This window comes from Drosophila subpulchrella, chromosome 3R, assembly GCF_014743375.2.
Source record: "Drosophila subpulchrella strain 33 F10 #4 breed RU33 chromosome 3R, RU_Dsub_v1.1 Primary Assembly, whole genome shotgun sequence".
Taxonomy (NCBI): domain Eukaryota; kingdom Metazoa; phylum Arthropoda; class Insecta; order Diptera; family Drosophilidae; genus Drosophila; species Drosophila subpulchrella.
In genome coordinates, this window is record NC_050609.1 from 5,021,586 (window position 1) to 5,042,788 (window position 21,203).

General features: G+C 40.4%; 6 protein-coding genes across 6 annotated transcripts; 2 read left to right on the top strand and 4 right to left on the bottom strand.

Annotated features, from left to right (window-relative positions):
* Window positions 1–58: 58 nt before the first annotated feature.
* Window positions 59–1,427, top strand: LOC119553273 (peroxiredoxin-5, mitochondrial). The gene is made up of 3 exons (XM_037863568.1): window positions 59–213; window positions 397–531; window positions 969–1,427. The coding sequence occupies exons 1-3, from the start codon at window positions 106–108 to the stop codon at window positions 1,296–1,298; spliced, it is 573 nt and encodes a 190-aa protein (XP_037719496.1). The 5' UTR covers window positions 59–105; the 3' UTR covers window positions 1,299–1,427.
* LOC119553280 (nuclear cap-binding protein subunit 2) lies at window positions 1,387–2,632 on the bottom strand. Its single transcript, XM_037863583.1, has 3 exons — window positions 2,493–2,632; window positions 2,220–2,437; window positions 1,387–1,685 (listed from the first exon to the last, which is right to left on the bottom strand). Exons 1-3 carry the CDS (start codon window positions 2,538–2,540, stop codon window positions 1,487–1,489), a joined length of 465 nt encoding a protein of 154 aa, XP_037719511.1. The 5' UTR covers window positions 2,541–2,632; the 3' UTR covers window positions 1,387–1,486.
* Window positions 2,633–2,748: 116 nt separating this feature from the next.
* Window positions 2,749–5,672, top strand: LOC119553263 (protein TAPT1 homolog). The gene is made up of 3 exons (XM_037863557.1): window positions 2,749–3,031; window positions 3,370–3,980; window positions 4,045–5,672. The coding sequence occupies exons 1-3, from the start codon at window positions 2,842–2,844 to the stop codon at window positions 5,251–5,253; spliced, it is 2,010 nt and encodes a 669-aa protein (XP_037719485.1). The 5' UTR covers window positions 2,749–2,841; the 3' UTR covers window positions 5,254–5,672.
* A 2,773-nt stretch (window positions 5,673–8,445) lies between these two features.
* Window positions 8,446–9,114, bottom strand: LOC119563315. Its single transcript, XM_037876650.1, has one exon. It carries the CDS (start codon window positions 9,112–9,114, stop codon window positions 8,446–8,448), a length of 669 nt encoding a protein of 222 aa, XP_037732578.1.
* A 1,030-nt stretch (window positions 9,115–10,144) lies between these two features.
* Window positions 10,145–12,040, bottom strand: LOC119556745. Its single transcript, XM_037869163.1, has 4 exons — window positions 12,018–12,040; window positions 11,241–11,959; window positions 10,817–11,173; window positions 10,145–10,749 (listed from the first exon to the last, which is right to left on the bottom strand). Exons 2-4 carry the CDS (start codon window positions 11,894–11,896, stop codon window positions 10,299–10,301), a joined length of 1,464 nt encoding a protein of 487 aa, XP_037725091.1. The 5' UTR covers window positions 11,897–11,959; window positions 12,018–12,040; the 3' UTR covers window positions 10,145–10,298.
* A 7,227-nt stretch (window positions 12,041–19,267) lies between these two features.
* LOC119559851 lies at window positions 19,268–20,766 on the bottom strand. Its single transcript, XM_037872960.1, has 2 exons — window positions 19,505–20,766; window positions 19,268–19,452 (listed from the first exon to the last, which is right to left on the bottom strand). The coding sequence occupies exons 1-2, from the start codon at window positions 20,690–20,692 to the stop codon at window positions 19,315–19,317; spliced, it is 1,326 nt and encodes a 441-aa protein (XP_037728888.1). The 5' UTR covers window positions 20,693–20,766; the 3' UTR covers window positions 19,268–19,314.
* Between the last annotated feature and the right edge of the window lie 437 nt (window positions 20,767–21,203).

The window sequence follows — 21,203 nt, forward strand, 5'->3', positions numbered from 1 at the left end:
TTGTTTTTTCTCGGCGGTATGGCAACGCTGCGGTTCGCCCAGATGCAGTGTTTGGCCGTGTGCGTGCGAGCCTGTGTGTGTGTGAGAAGAAGAAAGAGAGGAGAAATGCGTGTGCTGTCGTGCAAATTTCTTGGCCGAGTTGTGAACTCCGCGCTGCCCCAACAAATCATTTCGCAGCGATCTTTATCCAGAACAGCCGCAGTCATGGTGAAAGTAAGTGCAGGTCACTGGAAAATTACGATTTCCGGCTGGCGTAGCGCTCGGGTTGCGTTACATAAGCCTGGGGACGAACTGCATGAATATTGATTGCAGCGCCCTGAGAAATTGCAACGCTTTACGGTTACCACCTCCTCTCTTTTTTCTAACTCTGTGTGTGTGTCTTTCCCCAAATTCCAGGTAGGTGACTCTCTGCCCTCAGTGGACCTCTTCGAGGACTCCCCGGCCAACAAGATCAACACCGGTGACCTGGTCAACGGCAAGAAGGTGATCATTTTCGGCGTTCCCGGCGCTTTCACGCCCGGTTGCTCCAAGGTACGTAACATTATCCCTTTCTACACCGCAAAAAAAGATTATAAGATAGAGTCCAGATTCTTGAAATTCGATTTTATAAGACGAAAATGTTGAAAAAGCTGTTGATTTATGTATTATGTATGATTTAACAATTAAATCAATAAACTTATAGTCGAAGTGTGTAGTCCGTCAACTAACATTAAACATTCAAAGAAAAAAGCAGATCATAACCTAAATAATATAAAAATTACAAAAAATTCCTTTACAAATTTGTCTAGATAGAATGATTGGGTTTAATTACGACCTTCATACAAAATATATAAAAATAAGGAAATGCTCCTAATGGAAAAATATAATTACAAATAACATTTAAACTTCTCAAATTCATAGTTTTGTTAACTTGCAGTGTAATTCATACAGCACTTAACAAATGAATAAACAATTTTCCCAACCCGCAGACCCATTTGCCCGGCTATGTGAGCTCCGCCGATGAGCTGAAGTCCAAGCAGGGCGTGGATGAGATCGTTTGTGTGTCGGTCAACGATCCCTTCGTGATGTCCGCCTGGGGCAAGGAGCACGGAGCAACTGGCAAGGTGCGCCTCCTGGCCGATCCCGCCGGCGGCTTCACCAAGGCCCTGGACGTGACCATCGATCTGCCCCCACTTGGCGGCGTCCGCTCCAAGCGCTACTCCCTGGTGGTGGAGAACGGCAAGGTGACCGAGCTGAATGTGGAGCCCGATGGCACCGGACTCAGCTGCTCGCTGGCCAACAACATTGGCAAGAAGTAAATGGATTCCAGTCTCCCAAAAAACACTAGAAACTCACAAAGTAATGCTAGGCCGCAACGATATCAATTACGTCTTCAAAAGAACTATGTAGCACGTACAATAAATATGCGATTAGAGATGTTACATATATCTAGGTGGTTGCTTTAATATCTAGTTATGGAGGCTTAGTCGTTAATCTTATCGTAGGGCTAGCGGTTATCGGTGTTGGGGGCGATCTTCTGGGATAGCAGCTTGCCGTAACCTCCCCGTCCGGCGTCGTAATCCGTGCGATACTCATCGCGCACCTGTCCGCCAGTTTTGCCGCGTCCGTATTGCCTGCCCTCAATAAAGCCGGCGTCCCAGTCCACACGAATCAGTCGGTCATCCAAGCGGGTGCCATTTACAAACCTTTAAGAGGGGAAAGAAGAAAATGGTGTGTTAAAAAGATTCTATTTAAAAAATACATTTTAATGCAATAAATAAGTAATCCAATTTGAGTTGGAAACTGAGCTGATTTTTTATCTAAATATAAATATAACAGTTTTTATATATTAACTGCCAAACTAAATAATACAAGTAAGCATAACTATATCCATATGCTGGGTTATACTGTTTTACGTAGACCTTTAAAGAATTATTGCAATTGTTTTCATTACAATGTTTCGTGTGAAATTCTATTCTAAAACACAAAAGAATATGTTTTTGTTACAAAAACAAGAATTAGAATTTCCTAAAATCCTATACCTCCAAGTTTTTCTAGTGATGTTTTTCAAGATTTTGCAATTAGTGTAACTAATTGGTCTACTAAAATATGAAATTCGAACGTAGGTTATAAATTTCTTCTATCTAAGGAGCTCCTTTGTTTCTTTACGGATATAGATCTATAAAACTCCTCAAGAAACCGGGAACAATGTGGCTTTCCCCAGCGAACAGATGTCTCACCTCATGGCAGCTTCCGCCTCCGATCTTATATAGTACTCCACAAAGCAGAAGCCGCAGGGCGTCTTCTTGTACTTGTCCAGCCCCATTACTATCACCCGGACATCGCCGCAGCGGGAGAAGAGCTCGTGGATCTGCTCCTCCGTCGTGTAGAAGCTAAGATTTCCAACATATAGTGTACACGAGTCGCGAAGCGATCTCTCTTGCTCCGAGCGAGAGCCCTGCAATGTGGATATTACGTTAAAAATTGGTAGCCAGACTTCAGAGCATACTCACCTTAAAGTGCTGATCGCGATACGAGCTCAATTCCACGGATGCGGTCATAATTTCTGATTATAAACTATATTAAAAAATTTCTACGCTTTTCTTTAGTGGCGGTACTCCAGCGATTAATTTTTCGATAGACAAGCTGGTATTTTCCTTTGTCAGCGCTACGTCAGGCGGGTGTCTCCGCTAAATGAGGAGCAAGTCTCTGCTATGTCAGTGTGACCGTTTGTCACAGTGTTTACGTTTTGGTATTTGCGCCAGGCTTTAGTACATTTCCACTAGCTGCTGTTTCACCCAGACATTTCTCAGCTCGACTCGTTGTTATTATTAATTTTATGGATTCCACAAACCGAACTTAATGAACACCTCACTCAATTCGACGGGCGGCAAGCGGCAGCTGCGCTTCCGCGGTGATATGACCGGCAGCCGCGTGGAGGAACTGCATCATCAGCAGGAGGAGATCAAGCAGAAGCTCGCCCAGGATGACGTTGCAGCGACGCCGACTGCGACGCCGGCAGCGGGAGCAGCGCAGCAGCGACTGCAGAGCGGTAAATATTGGGGGAAGAACCATTTTGAAGTATCTTTTTAACATCTCTAAGGCATAGGGTCATAAAATGCAGCCTAAAATATTGTTATTTTGATACAATACTTATTTAAAGCCCGTTTGTCACAGCACTTTTCAAAAGAGGTTTTTGGAGCTGGCTTTAAATGCCGGTTCCGGTTATATCTCACACACAAAGTCCACCAATTAAGAATCTCTCGTGAGCCTAGTAAATTGCGTTTACTATAAAAAGATACAGTAATGTAGAAAAGTATTGGTCATTCTACTTTATTAACTCAATTATATTTTGCACAATTAAAACCAAACACTACATACCCTTTTTAGGAACCACTGAGACCTGCACCAACACATTCTACGACTTCTTCAAGGTGGAGCTGACACGCGGCTATATGCTAGAGCACGATGAGGAGCGCTATTCGGCGCGCCGCCAGAAAATTTACAGTTTCATGCGCATACCACGAGATCTGGAGCGGTTCATGGTCTACGGGATCATGCAGTGTGCCGACTCCTTCCTGTACATTCACACCTTTCTGCCCGTCCGATTCCTGATGGCCATTTGGGCCCTGGTTTCAAGGACGGTGGCGCGCATCTTTCGCCTTCGTAGCAGTGGACAAAGGTTACTGTCGCCTGCAGAAATCTGCGATCTGCTCAAGGGCTTCATCTGGATGACGGTGACGCTGATAATGCTCCTGGTGGACACGAACCGCGTGTACCACATCATAAAATCGCAGTCAATCATCAAGTTGTACATATTCTACAACATGCTGGAAGTGGGCGACCGACTGTTGTCCGCCTTCGGTCAGGACACCATCGATGCTCTCTTCTGGACAGCCACCGAACCAAAGAACTCAAAGAGGGAGCATTTTGGAGTACTCACGCACGTTCTCTTCACTCTGATTTACGTGTTTTTGCACAGCGGACTGATCATGTTTCAGGTGTGTTGTAGAAAATTAACTTTCCTTGATTGGGCTACAATTTATGGTTCATTTTATCTTTCAGGCCACCTGTTTGAATGTGGCAGTGAACTCGAATAACAAGGGTCTGTTGACCATTATGATATCGAACAATTTCGTAGAGCTCAAGGGATCCGTGTTCAAAAAGTTCGATAAGAACAATCTGTTCCAGCTGACCTGCAGCGATGTGCGGGAGCGCTTCCACCTTTCAGTGCTGCTGTTTATCGTAGTCATCCAAACCATGAAGGAGTTCGACTGGAGCATTACCCAGTTCTGTGTTATGCTGCCTGACTGCTTTGCCGTCTTGTTTACAGAAATTTTAATCGATTGGGTGAAGCATGCGTTCATCACAAGATTCAACGAGCTGCCGGAGAGCATCTACAGGGAGTACACGACCAGCTTGGCTTACGATATGACCCAAACGCGACAAAAACATGCTTTCTCGGATCACTCGGATTTGGTGGCCAGACGCATGGGATTTATTCCATTCCCCCTGGCGGTTGTCTTGATAAAAGCCATCTATACGGCGGTCTCTTTCGAGAACCTTGCCGCCTGGCTACTCTTCCTGCTCGCCTATCTGTTTGCCATGGGCTTGCGGATTTGTCTGACCATATGTGCTCTTGGCAAGGCCTGCAAACTAATGAAGGAACATCAGACCGAGCGGAATAGTTCAACACCGAGTAGCATGACTAATGTGCCTGTTATTGGAGGACCAGCTGCCTCTGTCTCAACAACTTCGATGGGCGGGCAGAGTCACAATAATAATAACAACAACAGCATTGGCTCGAAGCCAGCACAGGTGACCACACTGTTGACCCCACCCAGTGCCGTCAATCTGGATGTGAGCAAAAATTTCTCCCGTGTCTCGATTGCCTCCACGTCTACGCCAAAGAAAGCGGTCAGTGAGCAGGAGCTGGATGTAACCAACTCCCTGGAACTGGGCGCCACAGCTCTCTTCTCCAACAGCGATGTGGATTTGGATGATGTTTGCCTCAACGAGCAGGTGACCAATAACAATGCGAGCACAGCCGTCCAGGAGGTTTACCAGGAGCAGGACCTGGTGCGCAGCCAGCCGGATCTGATGCTGCTCAACCATTCCGGCGACGGAGAGGCGAGCCTCAAGGCCAAGCAGGCGACCCAGCGGCTGCCCAAGCGAACGCACAAACGATCCGAATCGGAACCGGGCATTCCCAGCGTTATGGAGAAGGGAGCAACTTCCGGGCTCGCGGGCGGCAACCAAACGACACAGCTGTAGCCATAAATCGATGCTAACTTATTATTATATTTCATTTTACCTTGTACGTAGTTGCGTTTTTGATCTTTTGTGTATCGCTTAATGGCTCTTTTGTAAAGATAAGTGAGCATGGATTTAAAAATGTATTTTAGGTTATAGCTGAAAATATGTTCTCTCTAGAATATCAAACTGTGCCTCAAAATCGTTTAGAAAGTGTGCCCCACTGTGTTTTTAACGAATGCACATTTAATACTACCAAATTGGCTGTTATCGAGCACTTTAAAAAATAAATTTAATATGACAGATTTTGTCAAATATATTTATTACTATTAAGAGGTGTGCAGCTTAATGGAGAGGAACTGAATAGTTGTAAATGTATACAAATATTAAAATCATAGGCGAAAACTAAAAATAAACTTTTTTATTTTTTTGAGAAAGTTGATGGATTTTATTTTATTTTGTATATACTCGCATATAATATATTTCGCACATATTCCTATAGAAAATCATTAATAAGACATTGTAAAGTATCTTAGACCCTACGAATAACACATTTATATCGTATTTTACCAGAACCTTTAGCGTTTTTCAATAAAGTAAAAATTTAATGGAATTTTAGCCCAGCTACTCCAAGTGCAAATGGCTGCTGGATCTGAAGTCCATTTTTCTGCGTCGCATTGCCTTCGGGAAATTCATGCAGCATGTGACCACAAGGGGATACGTCGTGTGCCAACAGATTTTCCAAATATTACTCATACGACGAGTGTGCCGCAATAACAAGCGTGCGTAATATTTTTTTAGCCAATCACTGGGATTCAGTCATCTTTAGAGAAAATTAAATTTGTGTTTTTGTTTTTCTTTTGTCGTATTAATTAAGCATTACCTAAATTTATAAAACTATTTTGATATACATATATATGTATATATATTTAATTATGTATTTTGTTTTAAAATAAGTGTAAATATATAATATTTACAAATGATTGTATCTAACATTTTTGGAATCTTATTTTCGTTATAATTTTTTTTTATATTATTTGTATATTATAACCACACGCATCATTTATTCTATAACCTTTACCATTTCGCAGTCAGCCAGATGACAGTCATCCACATTTAGCCCCCCATCTCAACGAAAATCAAATGACTAAGTTTTCCACAAACTCTTAGGGGCAAAAAATTGCTTTCAGCTTAGCGCGAGATTGTTTTTTGGACTCGCTCCAAAAATTGTTTTTGGGCTCCAAGCATTTTACTGGGGGGTTGCGGGATTAGAAAGTCAAAAGTTTGGAGCCCCCCTGAGTTGCTTTTATGAATGAAAAGGTTTCACGCTTTGTTTGTGTTTGCACGCGTAGAAAAATCAACAAGCTGAAAACGGAGTGCTCGCTTAGCCCATATCCGCAGTGGATCCGTGGCTCCAGATCCCAACCACCCAATCCATAACCACCCCCGGGAACTTACACGCGCCATGGATGTATACATATACATATATATACGCCATGGGGCGTATCAGTTTTATGAATGAAATTTTACGCTGACCTTGGAACAGCGCAATGTGGTTGCGTCAGTGCCCTGAAAAGGGGAACCTTTCGAAAGCCGAACCAGAAACAAACCCCTTCAAAAATATCCGATTTATCCTGCGCAAACTCACCAAATCCCAAAGAACATTCTCCTAGCTCCTCGCTTGTCTTTTTCATTCATGAAAACTTCGACTAATTTCATGAATGGCTCTTTCCCTTTTCTATTTCAAGGACACAAAGCTCCTTTGGAATGGCGTCCCTATCGATTTTCCCTTTCGCATTCATGTATTTTTCACATTCCCTTTCAGCGTGGGAGAAAAGACGTTTTTCCTCCTTGTTAAATGAAATTTGTGAAGATTTATTCTTGATTTCTTGACCCTGTGCTTAAAGTCGGCTCCTTAGGGAATGGAATTTCGGTTAGATTTATCCTTTGTATTCCAGCCTTTGTAGAGCTATTCTTTGTGGTTAATTTATTGGCAGAATGTGTTATGTGTGTTTATTTTTAAGAAAATAAAAAATACTTCCTAATTCTAAAAATACTTCAAAGCATCTTTTGTAGACTTTTCTATCAAATTTATGTTTTAAATTGTATTATTATTAAATTAACAATTGTGAAAAATACAGCTCGCTGCAACAAGAAAATCACAAACGAATGTGTTTGGATAGGAAACCCCGAAAAGTAGGCCACATAAATTGCATAATCGGGTATTACAAAGTCTCCATGACATTATTATATTACACTATTTAAATATCTCTATCTTAAAACCTGTTTCTTATTTTCTTTTTTTTTTTTTAGTTATTTAACAACTTTAAGTAAATCTACCTTAAAATAATGAAAGTAAACAATGCAGACTGGCAGACTGACTTCGAATTGCATTGCATAGTTTGTGGGAACAGAAAGGAAAACTTCTTCCAAAAGCCTCGACATCCGGCCGGCAGCCTTTGGCCTGCGTTAAAAATAGCCTTGAGTAAGTCCCACAGGGTGAGGGCCATGGACACGGACTATATATATACAGCACTTTTTCATGAATGAAAGCACCACACCCAACAGTACCAGGGTAATGCTTTACCTTGCTCTTGACTGCCGCTCGGCCCCATAATTTATCGATTCCTTACCCGACTTTGGACATGCGCACTATCCCCGGATAGATACAGATACAGATATATGTATAAGACCCCAGCTGCTTATCGCTGACACATTGACGACAATGAGCTTTGTATGATGCAGCGCGTAACTGTTGCTTCCCGCTGACGTCATAAGAATAGCGATGGGGAGGGTCCATTACATTGCATATAGCGGAAACTAAACGCTGCATAATTACCAAGAGACATAATAACAGGCATTACGTTTCAGTGAGCCAATATCTGGTATTAATAGGATTTAATGTGACGTGTTCCGATTAAAGATTTGGCTTGGCACTTAAGCTAAGAAAATCTACATTAGTTTTCGAATTTTTGATGTCTTTTATTCATAACATTTCTCAATATCAAATTAACATTATTAAATGTTTAAAATGATAGTGTGTACTGAGTACACACAATACTTGCATACTGCATTTTTAAAAATGCAATGTACTAACCGAATTTAAATATTAACTATAAACATATGACAGTCCTTACTATTCTTAATACATCTATTATACATTATTGACTGTTTTATTGCTAAGTCTGAAGAAATTTTCATTTCAAAAAGAACTCAGACTCTTGAGACTCCAGAGCGGGTAAAGTCCTGGAACCACTGGTACTGTTCCAGCCAGCGTTGCACCACTCCTCCCAGGACGTAGAGACGCACCGGGACGTAGTCCAGCTCGTCGACAATATCGTCGGAGGGATCGGAGGGTTGAGAGTTATCCGACGAACGTTCATCATCCGAGTCCTCGTTGGACAGCAGGACATCCAAAGCGATGAGACAGTGCAGCAGGAAAATCACACTGGTCACCAAAGAGATCGTCGCCTGGAGCCTTATATTATCGAAATACGGATGCATTGGCTTTTCCGGCTTTAGTAAATCATCCGGTTTCTTATCGGAGTACAGAACATAGATGTCCGACTGGGCATCGCCGAGGGCCATCAGAGAGCAGATCGTATAGGTAACGAAACCGAGCAGTGGTCGCACTACTTCCTCGACGATCGAACAATGGTTGCCGGTGCACAGATTTATGCTGGCAAAGGTCGTCAGCACCGTGAAAATGTAAAAGCAAAGCATATACAAGTACTGGGTAACAAAGTCGGTCCAACCCATCATGGCCAAGTTGACGAACACGAATGTTTTTAGATAAAAGTGGATCAGCATCATGTTGGCCGAGGTCTCCACAATGTAGAAAAGGAAAAGCACTGGGCGCATCTGATACAAGTAGACCCTCATTTTCGCAGTCACTTCGCCGACAATTGACAAAAGTGGCTTGGAATATTTGACAAAATTCTCAGATGTATAAAGCATTCAGATCGGATACAGTTACGATAAAATGTAAAGAAATTTCTGAAATTAGTCTCTTTGTTTGAGTAAAAAGTAATTTTAAAATATATAACTGTATTACGACCCTTGCCGTTTTGAGAAGCTTAAGATAGTATCTGATTTTTAAACCCGTTACTCGTAGAGTAAAAGGGTATACTATGTAACAGGCAGAAGGAAGCGTTTTCGACCCCATAAAGTATATATATTCTTGATCAGGATCACTAGCCGAGTCGATCTAGCCATGTCCGTCTGTCCGGATTAACGCTGAGATCTCGGAAACTATACGAGCTAGGCTATTGAGATTTGGCGTGCAGATTCCTAAGATTCTTACGCAGCGCAAGTTTGTTTCAGCAGAGTGCCACGCCCACTCTAACGCCCACAAACCGCCCAAATCTGTGGGTCCTACATTTTTGATGCTAGAATAAAAATTTTATCTGAAATGTATTGCTCTCGTCAATACCTATCGAATCACCCAAAAAGTTTGCCACGGACACTTTAACGCCCACAAACCGCCCACAAACTTAAAAAAATCGTAAATATGAACGTGGACATCTCGGAAACTATTAAAGATAGAGAATTGAATTCACAGATTTAGATTCCATAGGCGAATTTCAATCTCGCTTTGCTGCTTGCATATCTCCATTTCCCTTTGGTCCCTTTAGCTGAGTAACGGGTATCTGATAGTCGAGGTACTCGACTATAGCGTTCTTCCTTGTTTATGGTTGGGGTCAAGCAACGCAAATTACAGGCAGAGTCAATGTTTCTTTTAGCCAACCATAAATACTTAATTTGGCCAACGGTTTCGAGCTGACGAAAGCCTCAAAAAAGAAAAGCAATAACGACTTATAGAACGAATCGAAAAATACTCTCAAGAAATGTATATATTTTAAAATTTAGAGACATAACTGAAATTCATTTGATTTAATGTTTTTAAGCACTTTTACATTTTTAATTAAATAATTTTCAGCTATAATGTTATTAGTTCGTACAAAAAAGTGTTTTTATCAAAATTTTCTGTGTGATTCCTTATTTTGAAAATTTATTTTACACTGCGAAACTTTTTTTCTGTTTTGTTGAAGAAACTTCGTTTGTTTTTATTCGTTATAGTAATCATCATAGTTTTGTGGCTCTTCATCTGAGGGTGTCTTTTCATCTGATAATATATTTTTATCTGATGATGTCTCTTCTTCTGATGATATCTTGATATCTGACGATGTATTTTCCGATGATGATGGCTTTTCGTCAGGCACCGTAGAGGGAGCCCATGTGGGCACTTGGATGTAGGGCGAGTAGTCATAGGTGATGAGCTTGGGAGCCAGGAAGCCACCATAGCCATGAAGACCCTTGTAATATATACCGATTCCCGAGAGCGGTACCGGTGTGTCCGAGGTTACTTCCTGGATATCGATGAAGGGCACTGTCGTCTGGGCAGCATCATCTTTAAATCCGGTATTGGTAAAATCAATGTACTGGTTATCGCTTGAAAGTGGAACTGTAGAGTTGGATCGCGTGGGCACGTTGGGATTCTCCAGGTGCAATTTTTGCCTTAAAAAATGTGAAATTTGAGATTAGGGATACAAATCAAGTAATTTAAAGATTTTAGAAAAATAACCTTGGTTGATCGCCACCCCCTAACTTCCAGAAGCTTTCCTCTCTTAGCTGGCCGCTCTCAAAATCGATCTCGCTGAACCGGGCCTGTAAGTTAAGATGGGTTCCCACCACTTGGAAACGCAGCCCGGTAACCACAGAATTGTTTTCCACTTTCACCTCATCCAGGTCAATGGAACGACTTTTATAGCTCAGCTCGTGATAGTCTATGTCCTTCCACACACCCTTTCCGGAGACTTTGAACTCGTCTACGGGCTTCCATTCGGTATGGTTGATGATTCCATGTGGCAAGAGCACACCCTCCTGTATCTGCAGGTGGAAAATTCGATTGCGCTTCACAAATTGCAGGCCCGTCACGACTCTGTTAGATAAAAGTAGGTTATATAAGTTGTATACCCCATAAAATGTATATATTCTTTGAAGCTCACCTGTTCCTCTGCACATCGGATAGCACAGGTCTTAGGCTAAAGAAGCGATCTGACTGATCGCTAGTATCATCGCACAAACACAGGCAGTAGCTGCATCTCCAGAAAATCCAGCGATGCCAGCTTTCTACATTGTGAAAGCTATTGCTGCAAATGCCCTTTTGGCCGTACACGAGTCCGCTCTCGTACTGGATGAACTCGTACCGCCTATCGGAGCTATCATCCGCCTCACACACCCTCATATCGGACTCTACATAGCGGCAATCATGGACGTTACCAGAGCATCTGGAGTGCGTGGGAGAGAAAGGACTTTCGGTGTAACCCTCATCTCTAGTGAACTTGTAGTCGGTACATTCGTTCATGCAAGTCTCGTCCTTGCTTAAATCCACCTCATTAGTTATATATCCTTGCAGGAAGCGGGTGACCCTCTCGTAGGTTTCCCCCAGCTTGTGTTCCTCCGGATCGCAGCGCCAAACTTTGCGATCCGCGGTGACTATAAGATCCTTTATCACAGTCTGCGCACGATCCAACCTCTTCCCGTATTCTTCCCTAGCTACTTTTTCATAAAAGGCATAAGAACCGCCTGCCGTCTTATGTAGGTTTAGATTGGACCACTGAATTAAGGCGTATTCCTTTGCTGCGTATAGCACGCTATTCATATAGAACGAGTAAAGGAATTGCTGGGGCGAATGGCGAGCCCTGCATGTAATATTGGGGTTTAGCTTAAAAGAAAATAATATGTTCGATAAAAAATCCGAGGAACTTATTAATTGATGTTACCTGATTGCCATTTGCCAGCTCTGCTACAAAACTATGATAGTTTATACTATAGTAAAAAGTGTTATGGAAATCGAAATTGAAACTTTTTTCTGAGTATTGTCTTAAAATCTGTTCCTCTGCAAATATTTTTATCAATACCGCATACGTAGGCTTGCGTGTATATTCCAACAATGTGATGAAATCCGATAATAGCCTGTTCAGTTTAAGCTCTACGTAGTTTCTATAATACGTTCGACTTAATATCCCTAAATAACTGTTTGGATCCACGGCAGACGCCGGAAGTCTTATGTACTAAGATCCGTTGATTTTTTAGTAATTCTCAATTGGTTTTAACTAGATTCGACTCACCTTGACATTTCCCGTTTTTTCATACTCATCTATCTGCTCTATTTCCTTTCGCAATCGTCGCTCAATATTAAATATTTCTTTCGGCGTAAGTGCATCCTCGCCATCTGTGTGTGTAGACTCTACAAAGATCGCCATCATGACCAGGGTGAAGAGAAGACCGCACTTCATCCAGACCTGTGACTTAAGCTCCATAACTTGACAATTGGAAAAAGTCGAAGGTTTACGTCTGCCTTGTCTCGGATCTATTTCTATATTTTTTGGTACCTGATAAGAGCTATTTTTGGTTGCGATTTTATTTAATTTGGCGTCGCACAAGTCGAGCTTCTCTCTTCCGATGCCAAATATTCAATGATCTTGCTTTGCTATTTCAAGTTCGCTGCTGATGCGGATGGCTTATCAAACGAGACCCTCTCCCTCGGACAAGTAAAGCCATTTATCAGTTTGAGACAGGATTATAAATTATGTGAACTACATTAAAATATACTATTATCTGGAAGATGTAAAAAAAATGTCAAATTTTAATTTTGATGAAAAAAGAAATATACATAATATGGGAGATGGTCAATATATTTAATGGCCTCTACTCTTCTTCCGGATCGGAATCGCGACGCGATGTCAAACTTGTCAAACTTATTGACTTTTTGATAAATAATTATACCCGTTACTCGTAGAGTCAAAGGGTATACTAGATTCGTCGGAAAGTATGTAACAGGCAGAAGGAAGCGTTCCGACCCCATAAAGTATATATATTCTTGATCAGGATCACTAGCCGAGTCGATCTAGCCATGTCCGTCTGTCCGGATGAACGCTGAGATCTCAGATTTCTGAGCTTCTTACGCAGCGCAAGGTTGTTTCAGCAGAGTGCCACGCCCACTCTAACGCCCACAAACCGCCGAAAACTGTGGCTCCTGCAGTTTTGATGCTAGAATAACAATTTTATCTGATATGTATTGTTCTCATCAATACCTATCGATTAATTCAAAAAAAGTTTGCCACGCCCACTTTAACGCCCACAAACTTCGAAAAATCGTAAATATGAACGCAGATATTTCGGAAACTATAAAAGATAGAGAATTGGGATCTCAGATTTAGATTCCGTATCCTTGTACGCAGCGCAAGCTTGTCACGCAAATGCGCGACGCCCACTCTAACGCCCACAAACCGCCCAAGCCTGTGGCGCCCACAATTTTTATGCTAGATAAAAAGTTTTAACTGAAATGTATTGGTCTTGTCAATACCTATCGATTGATCCAAAAAAAAATTTTCCACGCCCATAACGCTTAAATCTGTCTACCGCCGGTAGATGGCGCATTTCAATCTCGCTTTGCTGCTTGCATATCTCCATTTCCCTTTGGTCCCTTTAGCTGAGTAACGGGTATCTGATAGTCGAGGTACTCTACTATAGCGTTCTTCCTTGTTCACATTGTAAAACATCTAAAATGTAGTTTCAGATTAAATTGGAAATATTAAAGACTTTTTCTTAAAAACAAGTAAGTCCCATTCCAATCTTTTTGTTTTTGCAAATATTGCTTTGTGTTTATTTTGTATGAAAAGGTTCCCTATTATGTACTCTTTACGGAGGTATAGATACATCCCATTACCGAACTCGACAGACACGCTTTTGTTGTGGGCCCGTCCTCTCGGTTGGAAAGTGCTGCTCTTTGGGCTCGGCTCATCTCATCTCATCATAAAAAAACCACTTCACTTTGGCTGTTGGGGCTTCTGTGGCTTCTGTTGGCCGGACGGACTGCGTCTGGAAACAGTAGCAACATTTGCCTGCCAGTTTGATGCTGTTGACTGCTGTTGACGGCGATTACGTTGATGACGCGGAGACCGCAACGAATTTACGCGCAATTCTCCACCGTGCTTCAGCTTCAGCTTCAGCTTCACCTCCATCTCAAGTGCCGAGAGGTAGTCCAAGCGGTAAGGTAAGCATTTAAATAAATGTGTGTACCCACGAGCCGCCAGGGCAAAGCCAAAATGTTAGCACACCTCAACCACGACTTCAGAAATACTTAATTTTATCAACTTTTGCTTACTACGTCAATGACACGTTTGGTACTTCTCAAAATCTTTCGCAAAATATACACTAAATTCAAATTATTAAGGAATTAAAGATCTTTAATTTTGGGAACAGCTTAGATTTTATGTTTTATTTTTGTTTTCAAAACGTATTATTTAAATTTGTAAAACATTTCACGTTCTCAAAATTTCTTTTCAATATACAAGTTTGACATAGTTTTCGAACCAATATGTTAATAAATCTTTAAAATGGGTATGTTTGAATAAGATTCAAAAAAATCGTATAAAAATACTTATCAACAGCAAGATTAAAAATTATTTTGAAGAAAAGTGTAGTGTTAATACGTAAAATATTTTTTTTGAGGTGTAGGCTAATTTCTGTGTTGACCAAAAACTACAAGAACGAACTGAAAAGTAAGAAAAATCAGTGGCTGCTATTGTTGTTGCTGCCACTGTGTTACCTGCTGCATGCATATGTGTGTGTGTTTGTGCAAAGTAAAAGGGTTAATTCATTTAACCATTTCGACTGCGTCATCTCTTTGTGGCTTCTTAACATTTAAAAAAACCTGGAAGCCGCTGCAATTTTGACAAGCGAACACACCGCGTTTTTAGCGACTTTAAGTGCAACAACAAAAGAGGGCAGCTCGTTATTTTTTTCTTAGTTTTCTGTTTATTTCTTGGATTCCAGGGATCCGCGACTTTTTCAAGTTGATCTTAAGCGCGTGTGCCCTGCCCAAATAAAAAACTGGGAGATTTATCTACACATCCAATTTTTTACCTCCTTGTAGTTAGCTTGAATTTTGACTACTTTGTAAGATGGATTTGGCTGCTTTGAATTATCATATTAGCAATTTCAAAATATATTGAAAAGCACTTAGGCTCAGTTTTTGTTATGGCTTTTGAAAAAAATATTTTATTTCGGTTATTTAAGCTTTTATTTTTAAAATATATGAGCTTTACGCTCAAAATATATAAGCATATAAATAAATAGGGATATTTGGATCTTTTTAAATTGAATTGAACATTGAATCCTGCAAACTAGATTTTAAATAACAATGGGTCCAAGATGTTTTACAATGTTTATTTTTGTCTCTTTATTTTTATTTAATATAAATATAAGAAATATACTTTCAAATAAGACAACATTTCAAGATCATACGATATTCTTTTCTATTTTTTTAATTTAATATAAATATAAGAAATATATTTTCAATAAAAATAAAAATATAAGAAATATAATTTCAAATAAAAAACATATTAAGATCATACGATATCCTTTTCTACTTCAGGCAGATAATGACCCAATACAATTTAATTTTGAGCATCATTGTGCCCCTACAATCGCCCCACAATTAGGCGATTCGAACTGTTACGTAAGCGTTCGCCGCACTGCAAATTGCTGGCGTAACGCCCATCCCAGGGGGCATGGCGGCGGTCCACATGCCATTACAAGCGGCTAAATGCAAGTGCATAAATAACAATTACAGCTGCGGCAGCAGCAGCAACAATAATAATAATAGTAGCAATAATAGGCAACTCGGCCGCTCAGGTGTCAATTGGGGGCCGCGCTGACCGCCGGCCATTTTGCAAAAGCGCATTCTACTGATCGCCCATATATCGGCATATAATGCCCGTTGATTATTATGTTTACACTATATGCGGTCTGTGGTCGGCGGTCGGCGGTCGGCGGTGCCCAAGATTGCCGGGCCCGGTAATGATCCCGGACCGTTCAAATCTCAATGCAAATCAACGGCAATTAATAATTCATCGCCCGCTGGGCCTTCCCCATCCATGGCGTCCGAATCCGATGGCAATTATGCGCCACCCCGCCGGCGGGGGCTACGGTTTCCCTAGGAAAGAGTAGCACAATGAGCTGGAAAAGCGCATGTGCTGGCCAGCAAGAGGGTGGTTCGGAAAACTTACACACTACTGGATATTTTTGGGAGAAAACTACAGATTATTATATTAGAGAAACCCTATTAGAATCCTTATAAATATTTAGCGCTCGGTTTTGGAACACTCTTCATGAAGGATATTTTAAAAATAAAGAATAATGATAAAATTTTATTAAGAAAACCATTTTAAAATTCCAAAAATACTTGGGCGTCGGTTTCATAATCATTTTTAAACAATGTTACTACAAACCTTTCCTTGATTTAAAAAAAAAACATTTTGTTGTACTTATTTTAATGGTCTTTACAATTTAGGGGTCTTTTTTAACTTTTAATATTATGATCTTAGTAAAACCTTATAAATATTAAAGAAACGAAATATTTTAGCAGAAACAAAATGTATTTTAAATATGGGTCTTTTTATATTATAGGTAATATGGATATATATTAATATATCGACTCGTAGCAAAAAGTATCTTAAAGATATATAAGAATAATGAGAAATAGTAATACTTGTTAAAATTTTACCATGTAAACAATTCCGAAAACTTCACAATCTATCCTCGCATATCTAACTAAATCTTTGCCTATATTCAATAAAATAAATTTAATATGCAAAACAGTCGGACAAGAGCCGCAGCAGCATTACAAACTGCTCCAGTGGCCGCCTGTCGTCCAATATCAGCAAATTTGCAATAAAATATTTGTCTGGCCGTCGCTTTCAGTGGATCGGAGTGGGGTTTTTGCGGTTGGTAGGCCAACAGTGGGTCGCCGCCTGGCTACTGCAAATTATTTATTTGCACCTTTCGCCGCCATCGTCTGACTCGGACTGGCCTCCTTCTCGTACTCCCCATCCTCCTCCGATCGGCAGCTCTATTCTCTTTCTCCAGCGAACTGCATTTCCATTTGCTTATCAAATCGCTTGCAATCGGCAGAGTGAGAAATGCAGGGCAAATATAAATATTAGCCGGCTGGAATCGGGTGTCATATGCACTGAAAAAAATCCATCAACATATAATAATGATATTATTTTACTAAGTATATTTTGATGGATAATATCCGATGGGTGTTATACTGAAATAAAATACTGTAAAAATTTGTAACCTTACCAAATTTTTTTTTTTTAAAGCACTTATTTTTATTAGATGTTATTGAAAGGAAACAAAATTACATCATTAAACCAAAAGGCCCGCGTTGAATTAAAAAAAAAACATCTGATCTCACCTCAAAAATAATTTTCAGAAACAACAACTTCAAAATTACAAAATCTTAGTATTTAAAAAAATCAGATTAAAATAAATTTTGCTTATATAATAAAAACCTGATATCGTTATTTTACTAACCATTTTTCTTTCTGTGTCGCAGAAGGGGACGCGATCTAAGACTGGCGTATGAAATTAGGCGCTGCCAATGCGCCGCCAGCCATTTCGACCTGTCCGATGGATGAAAAGTGTGAAAACGAATTAGAGCCCGAGCTCAGGGATCTGGCCAAGTCGGGCTCCCCACTCCGAAACTGGCTCAGAGTATGACTGACTCAAGGAACGAGGGCTGAGGGCAGACAGAGGTCGCAAAAGTTATTAAGGTATTTCCATTCGTGATGTCTAAGCGAGTCGTAGAGGTGAAATCGAATATGGGGTAGAGATAAGGTCGGCCGTTTAATTTGACTTAACAAATGATAAAGTTCTTGTCATTGGACATTTTACAAAATGTTCTTTAAATAATATAAAAATGTGAAAGAAGTAAAAGGACATTATTACACAATTTAAAGACAACAGGACAAATAAAAAGTAATTTAAAAATATTTATAATTTTACCATTGTTTTTTCTATACATCCCAGGAATACTGACTTTAAACCTATAGCAGATTTGAAATGTTTTACTTACCTTTTAAATGAATCCCTTCATATTGTTAAAAATGTATGTCTAAGTTTTATTAGAAAATCCAATTCATAATTCCACAACACCTAAAAAATGGTTTGCAATTTCCTTTTAAATCCATTTCTGGTTTAAATCAAATTGGAAAATGCCTAAAATCCAATTTCCAGGAATTTATGGCTGCTCTTCGGGCACAACTCCTTTCAAAGTACGACCAAAACAGCTGTCCCCGGACGACTTTCAGCACATGTCGCTTGTTTACTGTTTGCTCCACAAATGCTCAACCAGAAAGCCGGAGAACCAGAGCTAAATTGTCACTTGCACACGGGCGCCCAATAATTATAACAATGGGTGGCCACCGCGACAGTCGCAGAGTTGTGGACACTGGAGCTGTAAACTGCGTCATGTTCACAAATTTGTTTTCTGCATTCCGCAACGGTGGTCGCCACCAAATGACAAAATGCTCAGAGCCCAAAGCTCCAAAACGCACAAAATGCGGAAAAAATGCAACAAAAAAACACCGAGAAGCGAATAAACCAAGCCATCGTCACATATGACAAATTTTGTTGTTGAAAATCGTGTAGCTGTTGCGTGTGGCTTTTGCCAATCGAAGGCGGGCGGGCAGGGGGCGTGGTGGGGCAGGGGCGGTGGGCGGTAGGCAGGCGGTTGCCACATGCGTGGCGCATGCGTGGTGGAGTCGGTGACTATGACAAATCGCCACATGGCAGGCGGCCAATTAGCAAGAGGAGAAGTCCATACAGACTGGTTTGATGCCACCTGATAGACCCAAGATTAATTACAGCTAAAAGCCAGGCTAAGCTCCCTTATGTGTGCAATATATGGATGGCCGATCCTATCTTTGTAATCCCATATATCATTAAGAAGTTCTTATTGCTAAGGTAATGGGGCATATATTTAAAAAGACTTTTATTTAAAGCTGGCTAAATAAATAAATATATTTGTAAACACACATTATATTAAATTTGGTTTGTAATACCCTTTAACTATAGAAAAATACATTTTTATCTCTCTAAAAACCTTCTAAAAATGTTAGGATGATTTCAATAAATATAGTTCGATGTATTTTGTATAGACTTTGTTTACTTTTTATCTACGCTTTAATTTATAATGAAATCTTTTCAAAAACTTTATAAATCATGTCAAACTATCACTTGGATTATACTGGGACCTTCAGGTGGGTCGTGAAAGATAAACTGGACATCATCAATAGGCTTGCTCTCTTCTGTCATGCAATCCAACTTGACTAAAGATCGTTTACGGTCCCAATAGCTAGAAAACTGAAAGGCAAGTTCCATTCAAAACCATTAATAAATAACAACTAATTCTTACGTTCTTCTGATAGGAATCCCAAATGTCATGGCAATCCTTAACTCTGATTAACAAGGGCTCATGTTTTTCACCGCTGTTGCGAACTTTAACAACATCATACAGTAGAGCTTCCGTTAGTTTGGGACACTCAATTAGTACAAGTTCCTTTAGTTTGGCACTGGCCTTGATAAAGTCCAAAAGTTGGTCATCCATGAGGTCTGGGCAATTGCCAAACATGGCATAGCTTTGGGTTACGGGAAGACACAGTTTGGTCATATTCTGATCTTCAAATTTGAAATCCACCAACACCAGCTCATTTAAACTAAGACAGCGATTTAATTCCAATTGCGATAGGTACTTTCCATGATCCATGAAACTGCAGTTTAGTTGAAAACTTTTAAGCTGACTCCCTTTTTTCTTAATCACATTGGATAATGCCTTTAAAGAATCCCCATTTTCTGTGAGCTTAGTGAGCCCTAAGACCAACAGTTTCGGCAATCGAAGGATCTCACTTGGACTGGATAAAAAGGTCTGGAGATTTACCAATAGGTTTTTAAGGTGTTTACACTTTAAGATTCCCAAAAGTTGGTAGTTAAAATCCCCCAATAAATGCAATTGCATCAAAGGCGCCTCACTGCGCAAAATAGCCTCCAAAGCGGAGTTGGAAATATCTTGATGGACCTTTAAGGATTCCAATTTTCGAAATTGTTCTATAAAGCAGGCTTGCACTGGAGCATGTATCTCAAGATGAATCAGGTTGCTTAAAAGTTTTGGCAAGGCGTGAAATGGCCATTGTGGAAAATTAATATTTTTGATCAACGAAGAACCCCAGGAAATCTCACAGGCCTCCACATGGACCAGTCGTTCAATACCCGCCTGCTCCAGAATGTTAAGCTCCTCCTGCAGCTGTTCACTGCGAAAATGGATGCTCCGGAATTCCGTACACATGTCCTGCAGAAATAAATGGAGGTTAGATCCGTGCAGCTTCCACTGCATTTTACCCAAATCCAAACGTTGGTGTTGATCCCCCCAAAGGATATTGAATGCTTCGGGCACTTTTTTAAAATGACGATGGAGCAGACTTTGATCCTTGATACTCAGCTTCCTGAGAACCAAGTGTACGAGTGCTAGATCCTCATTTTCCGTCTCTGAGTCGCTGCTTCCCACCATGAACTTCCTACTTTTATCCTCCTTGGTAAGTGGAGGCATTTTGTTGTCTTAAAGTGGAGAAAATTATGTTTAATTTGAAAAATTTTGCAAATGTTGTGTGTAGATAAGGAAAAGTCTTTGCCTGCTGTGAAATTTAAAATTCTAAAGAACAAACTATATTTTCGGTTAACATACAAAACGTAAAGGCCATTATATTTTCATATTTTATCTATTATAATTTGTATTCAGAACTAGAATTTTCTGATCATATCATATATAATTTTTATCGTGACCAAGAATAATTTTTGGATTAAATCGAACTGTTTTCCATCCCACAATTTACTTCCATTTATCTGATACATTTTCCCGCAACAATTTGGTGAAAATCTCCTCATGCACCGCTTTCCATCTAACACTTGTGGCATTGCTACCACCCTGCTGGGATCGGATGCTAACGAGGCATGGATATGTTTTCATTTCAAACTGATTTTGTTTTATGGACCCAGGCATGGGGCCCGACCTGATCGACGGGGACACTCGAAGCGATCCAGTTGGACTTTTCCAATCTCCT

Bases quoted from the DNA above. Each gene is read 5' to 3' on its own strand.
- LOC119553273 (XM_037863568.1), top strand. From the start codon at position 106: ATGCGTGTGCTGTCGTGCAAATTTCTTGGCCGAGTTGTGAACTCCGCG. The intron at 214-396 runs GTAAGTGCAGGT...CCCAAATTCCAG, and splicing joins CAGCCGCAGTCATGGTGAAA to GTAGGTGACTCTCTGCCCTC. The intron at 532-968 runs GTACGTAACATT...CCCAACCCGCAG, and splicing joins TCACGCCCGGTTGCTCCAAG to ACCCATTTGCCCGGCTATGT.
- LOC119553280 (XM_037863583.1), bottom strand. From the start codon at position 2,540: ATGACCGCATCCGTGGAATTGAGCTCGTATCGCGATCAGCACTTTAAG. The intron at 2,438-2,492 runs GTGAGTATGCTC...TCCACATTGCAG, and splicing joins ATCGCGATCAGCACTTTAAG to GGCTCTCGCTCGGAGCAAGA. The intron at 1,686-2,219 runs GTGAGACATCTG...CCCCTCTTAAAG, and splicing joins GAGGCGGAAGCTGCCATGAG to GTTTGTAAATGGCACCCGCT.
- LOC119553263 (XM_037863557.1), top strand. From the start codon at position 2,842: ATGAACACCTCACTCAATTCGACGGGCGGCAAGCGGCAGCTGCGCTTC. The intron at 3,032-3,369 runs GTAAATATTGGG...TACCCTTTTTAG, and splicing joins GCAGCAGCGACTGCAGAGCG to GAACCACTGAGACCTGCACC. The intron at 3,981-4,044 runs GTGTGTTGTAGA...TTTATCTTTCAG, and splicing joins GCGGACTGATCATGTTTCAG to GCCACCTGTTTGAATGTGGC.
- LOC119563315 (XM_037876650.1), bottom strand. From the start codon at position 9,114: ATGAGGGTCTACTTGTATCAGATGCGCCCAGTGCTTTTCCTTTTCTAC.
- LOC119556745 (XM_037869163.1), bottom strand. From the start codon at position 11,896: ATGAATAGCGTGCTATACGCAGCAAAGGAATACGCCTTAATTCAGTGG. The intron at 11,174-11,240 runs GTGAGCTTCAAA...TTTATCTAACAG, and splicing joins TCCGATGTGCAGAGGAACAG to AGTCGTGACGGGCCTGCAAT. The intron at 10,750-10,816 runs GTTATTTTTCTA...ACATTTTTTAAG, and splicing joins GGGGGTGGCGATCAACCAAG to GCAAAAATTGCACCTGGAGA.
- LOC119559851 (XM_037872960.1), bottom strand. From the start codon at position 20,692: ATGCCTCCACTTACCAAGGAGGATAAAAGTAGGAAGTTCATGGTGGGA. The intron at 19,453-19,504 runs GTAAGAATTAGT...CTTGCCTTTCAG, and splicing joins GGGATTCCTATCAGAAGAAC to TTTTCTAGCTATTGGGACCG.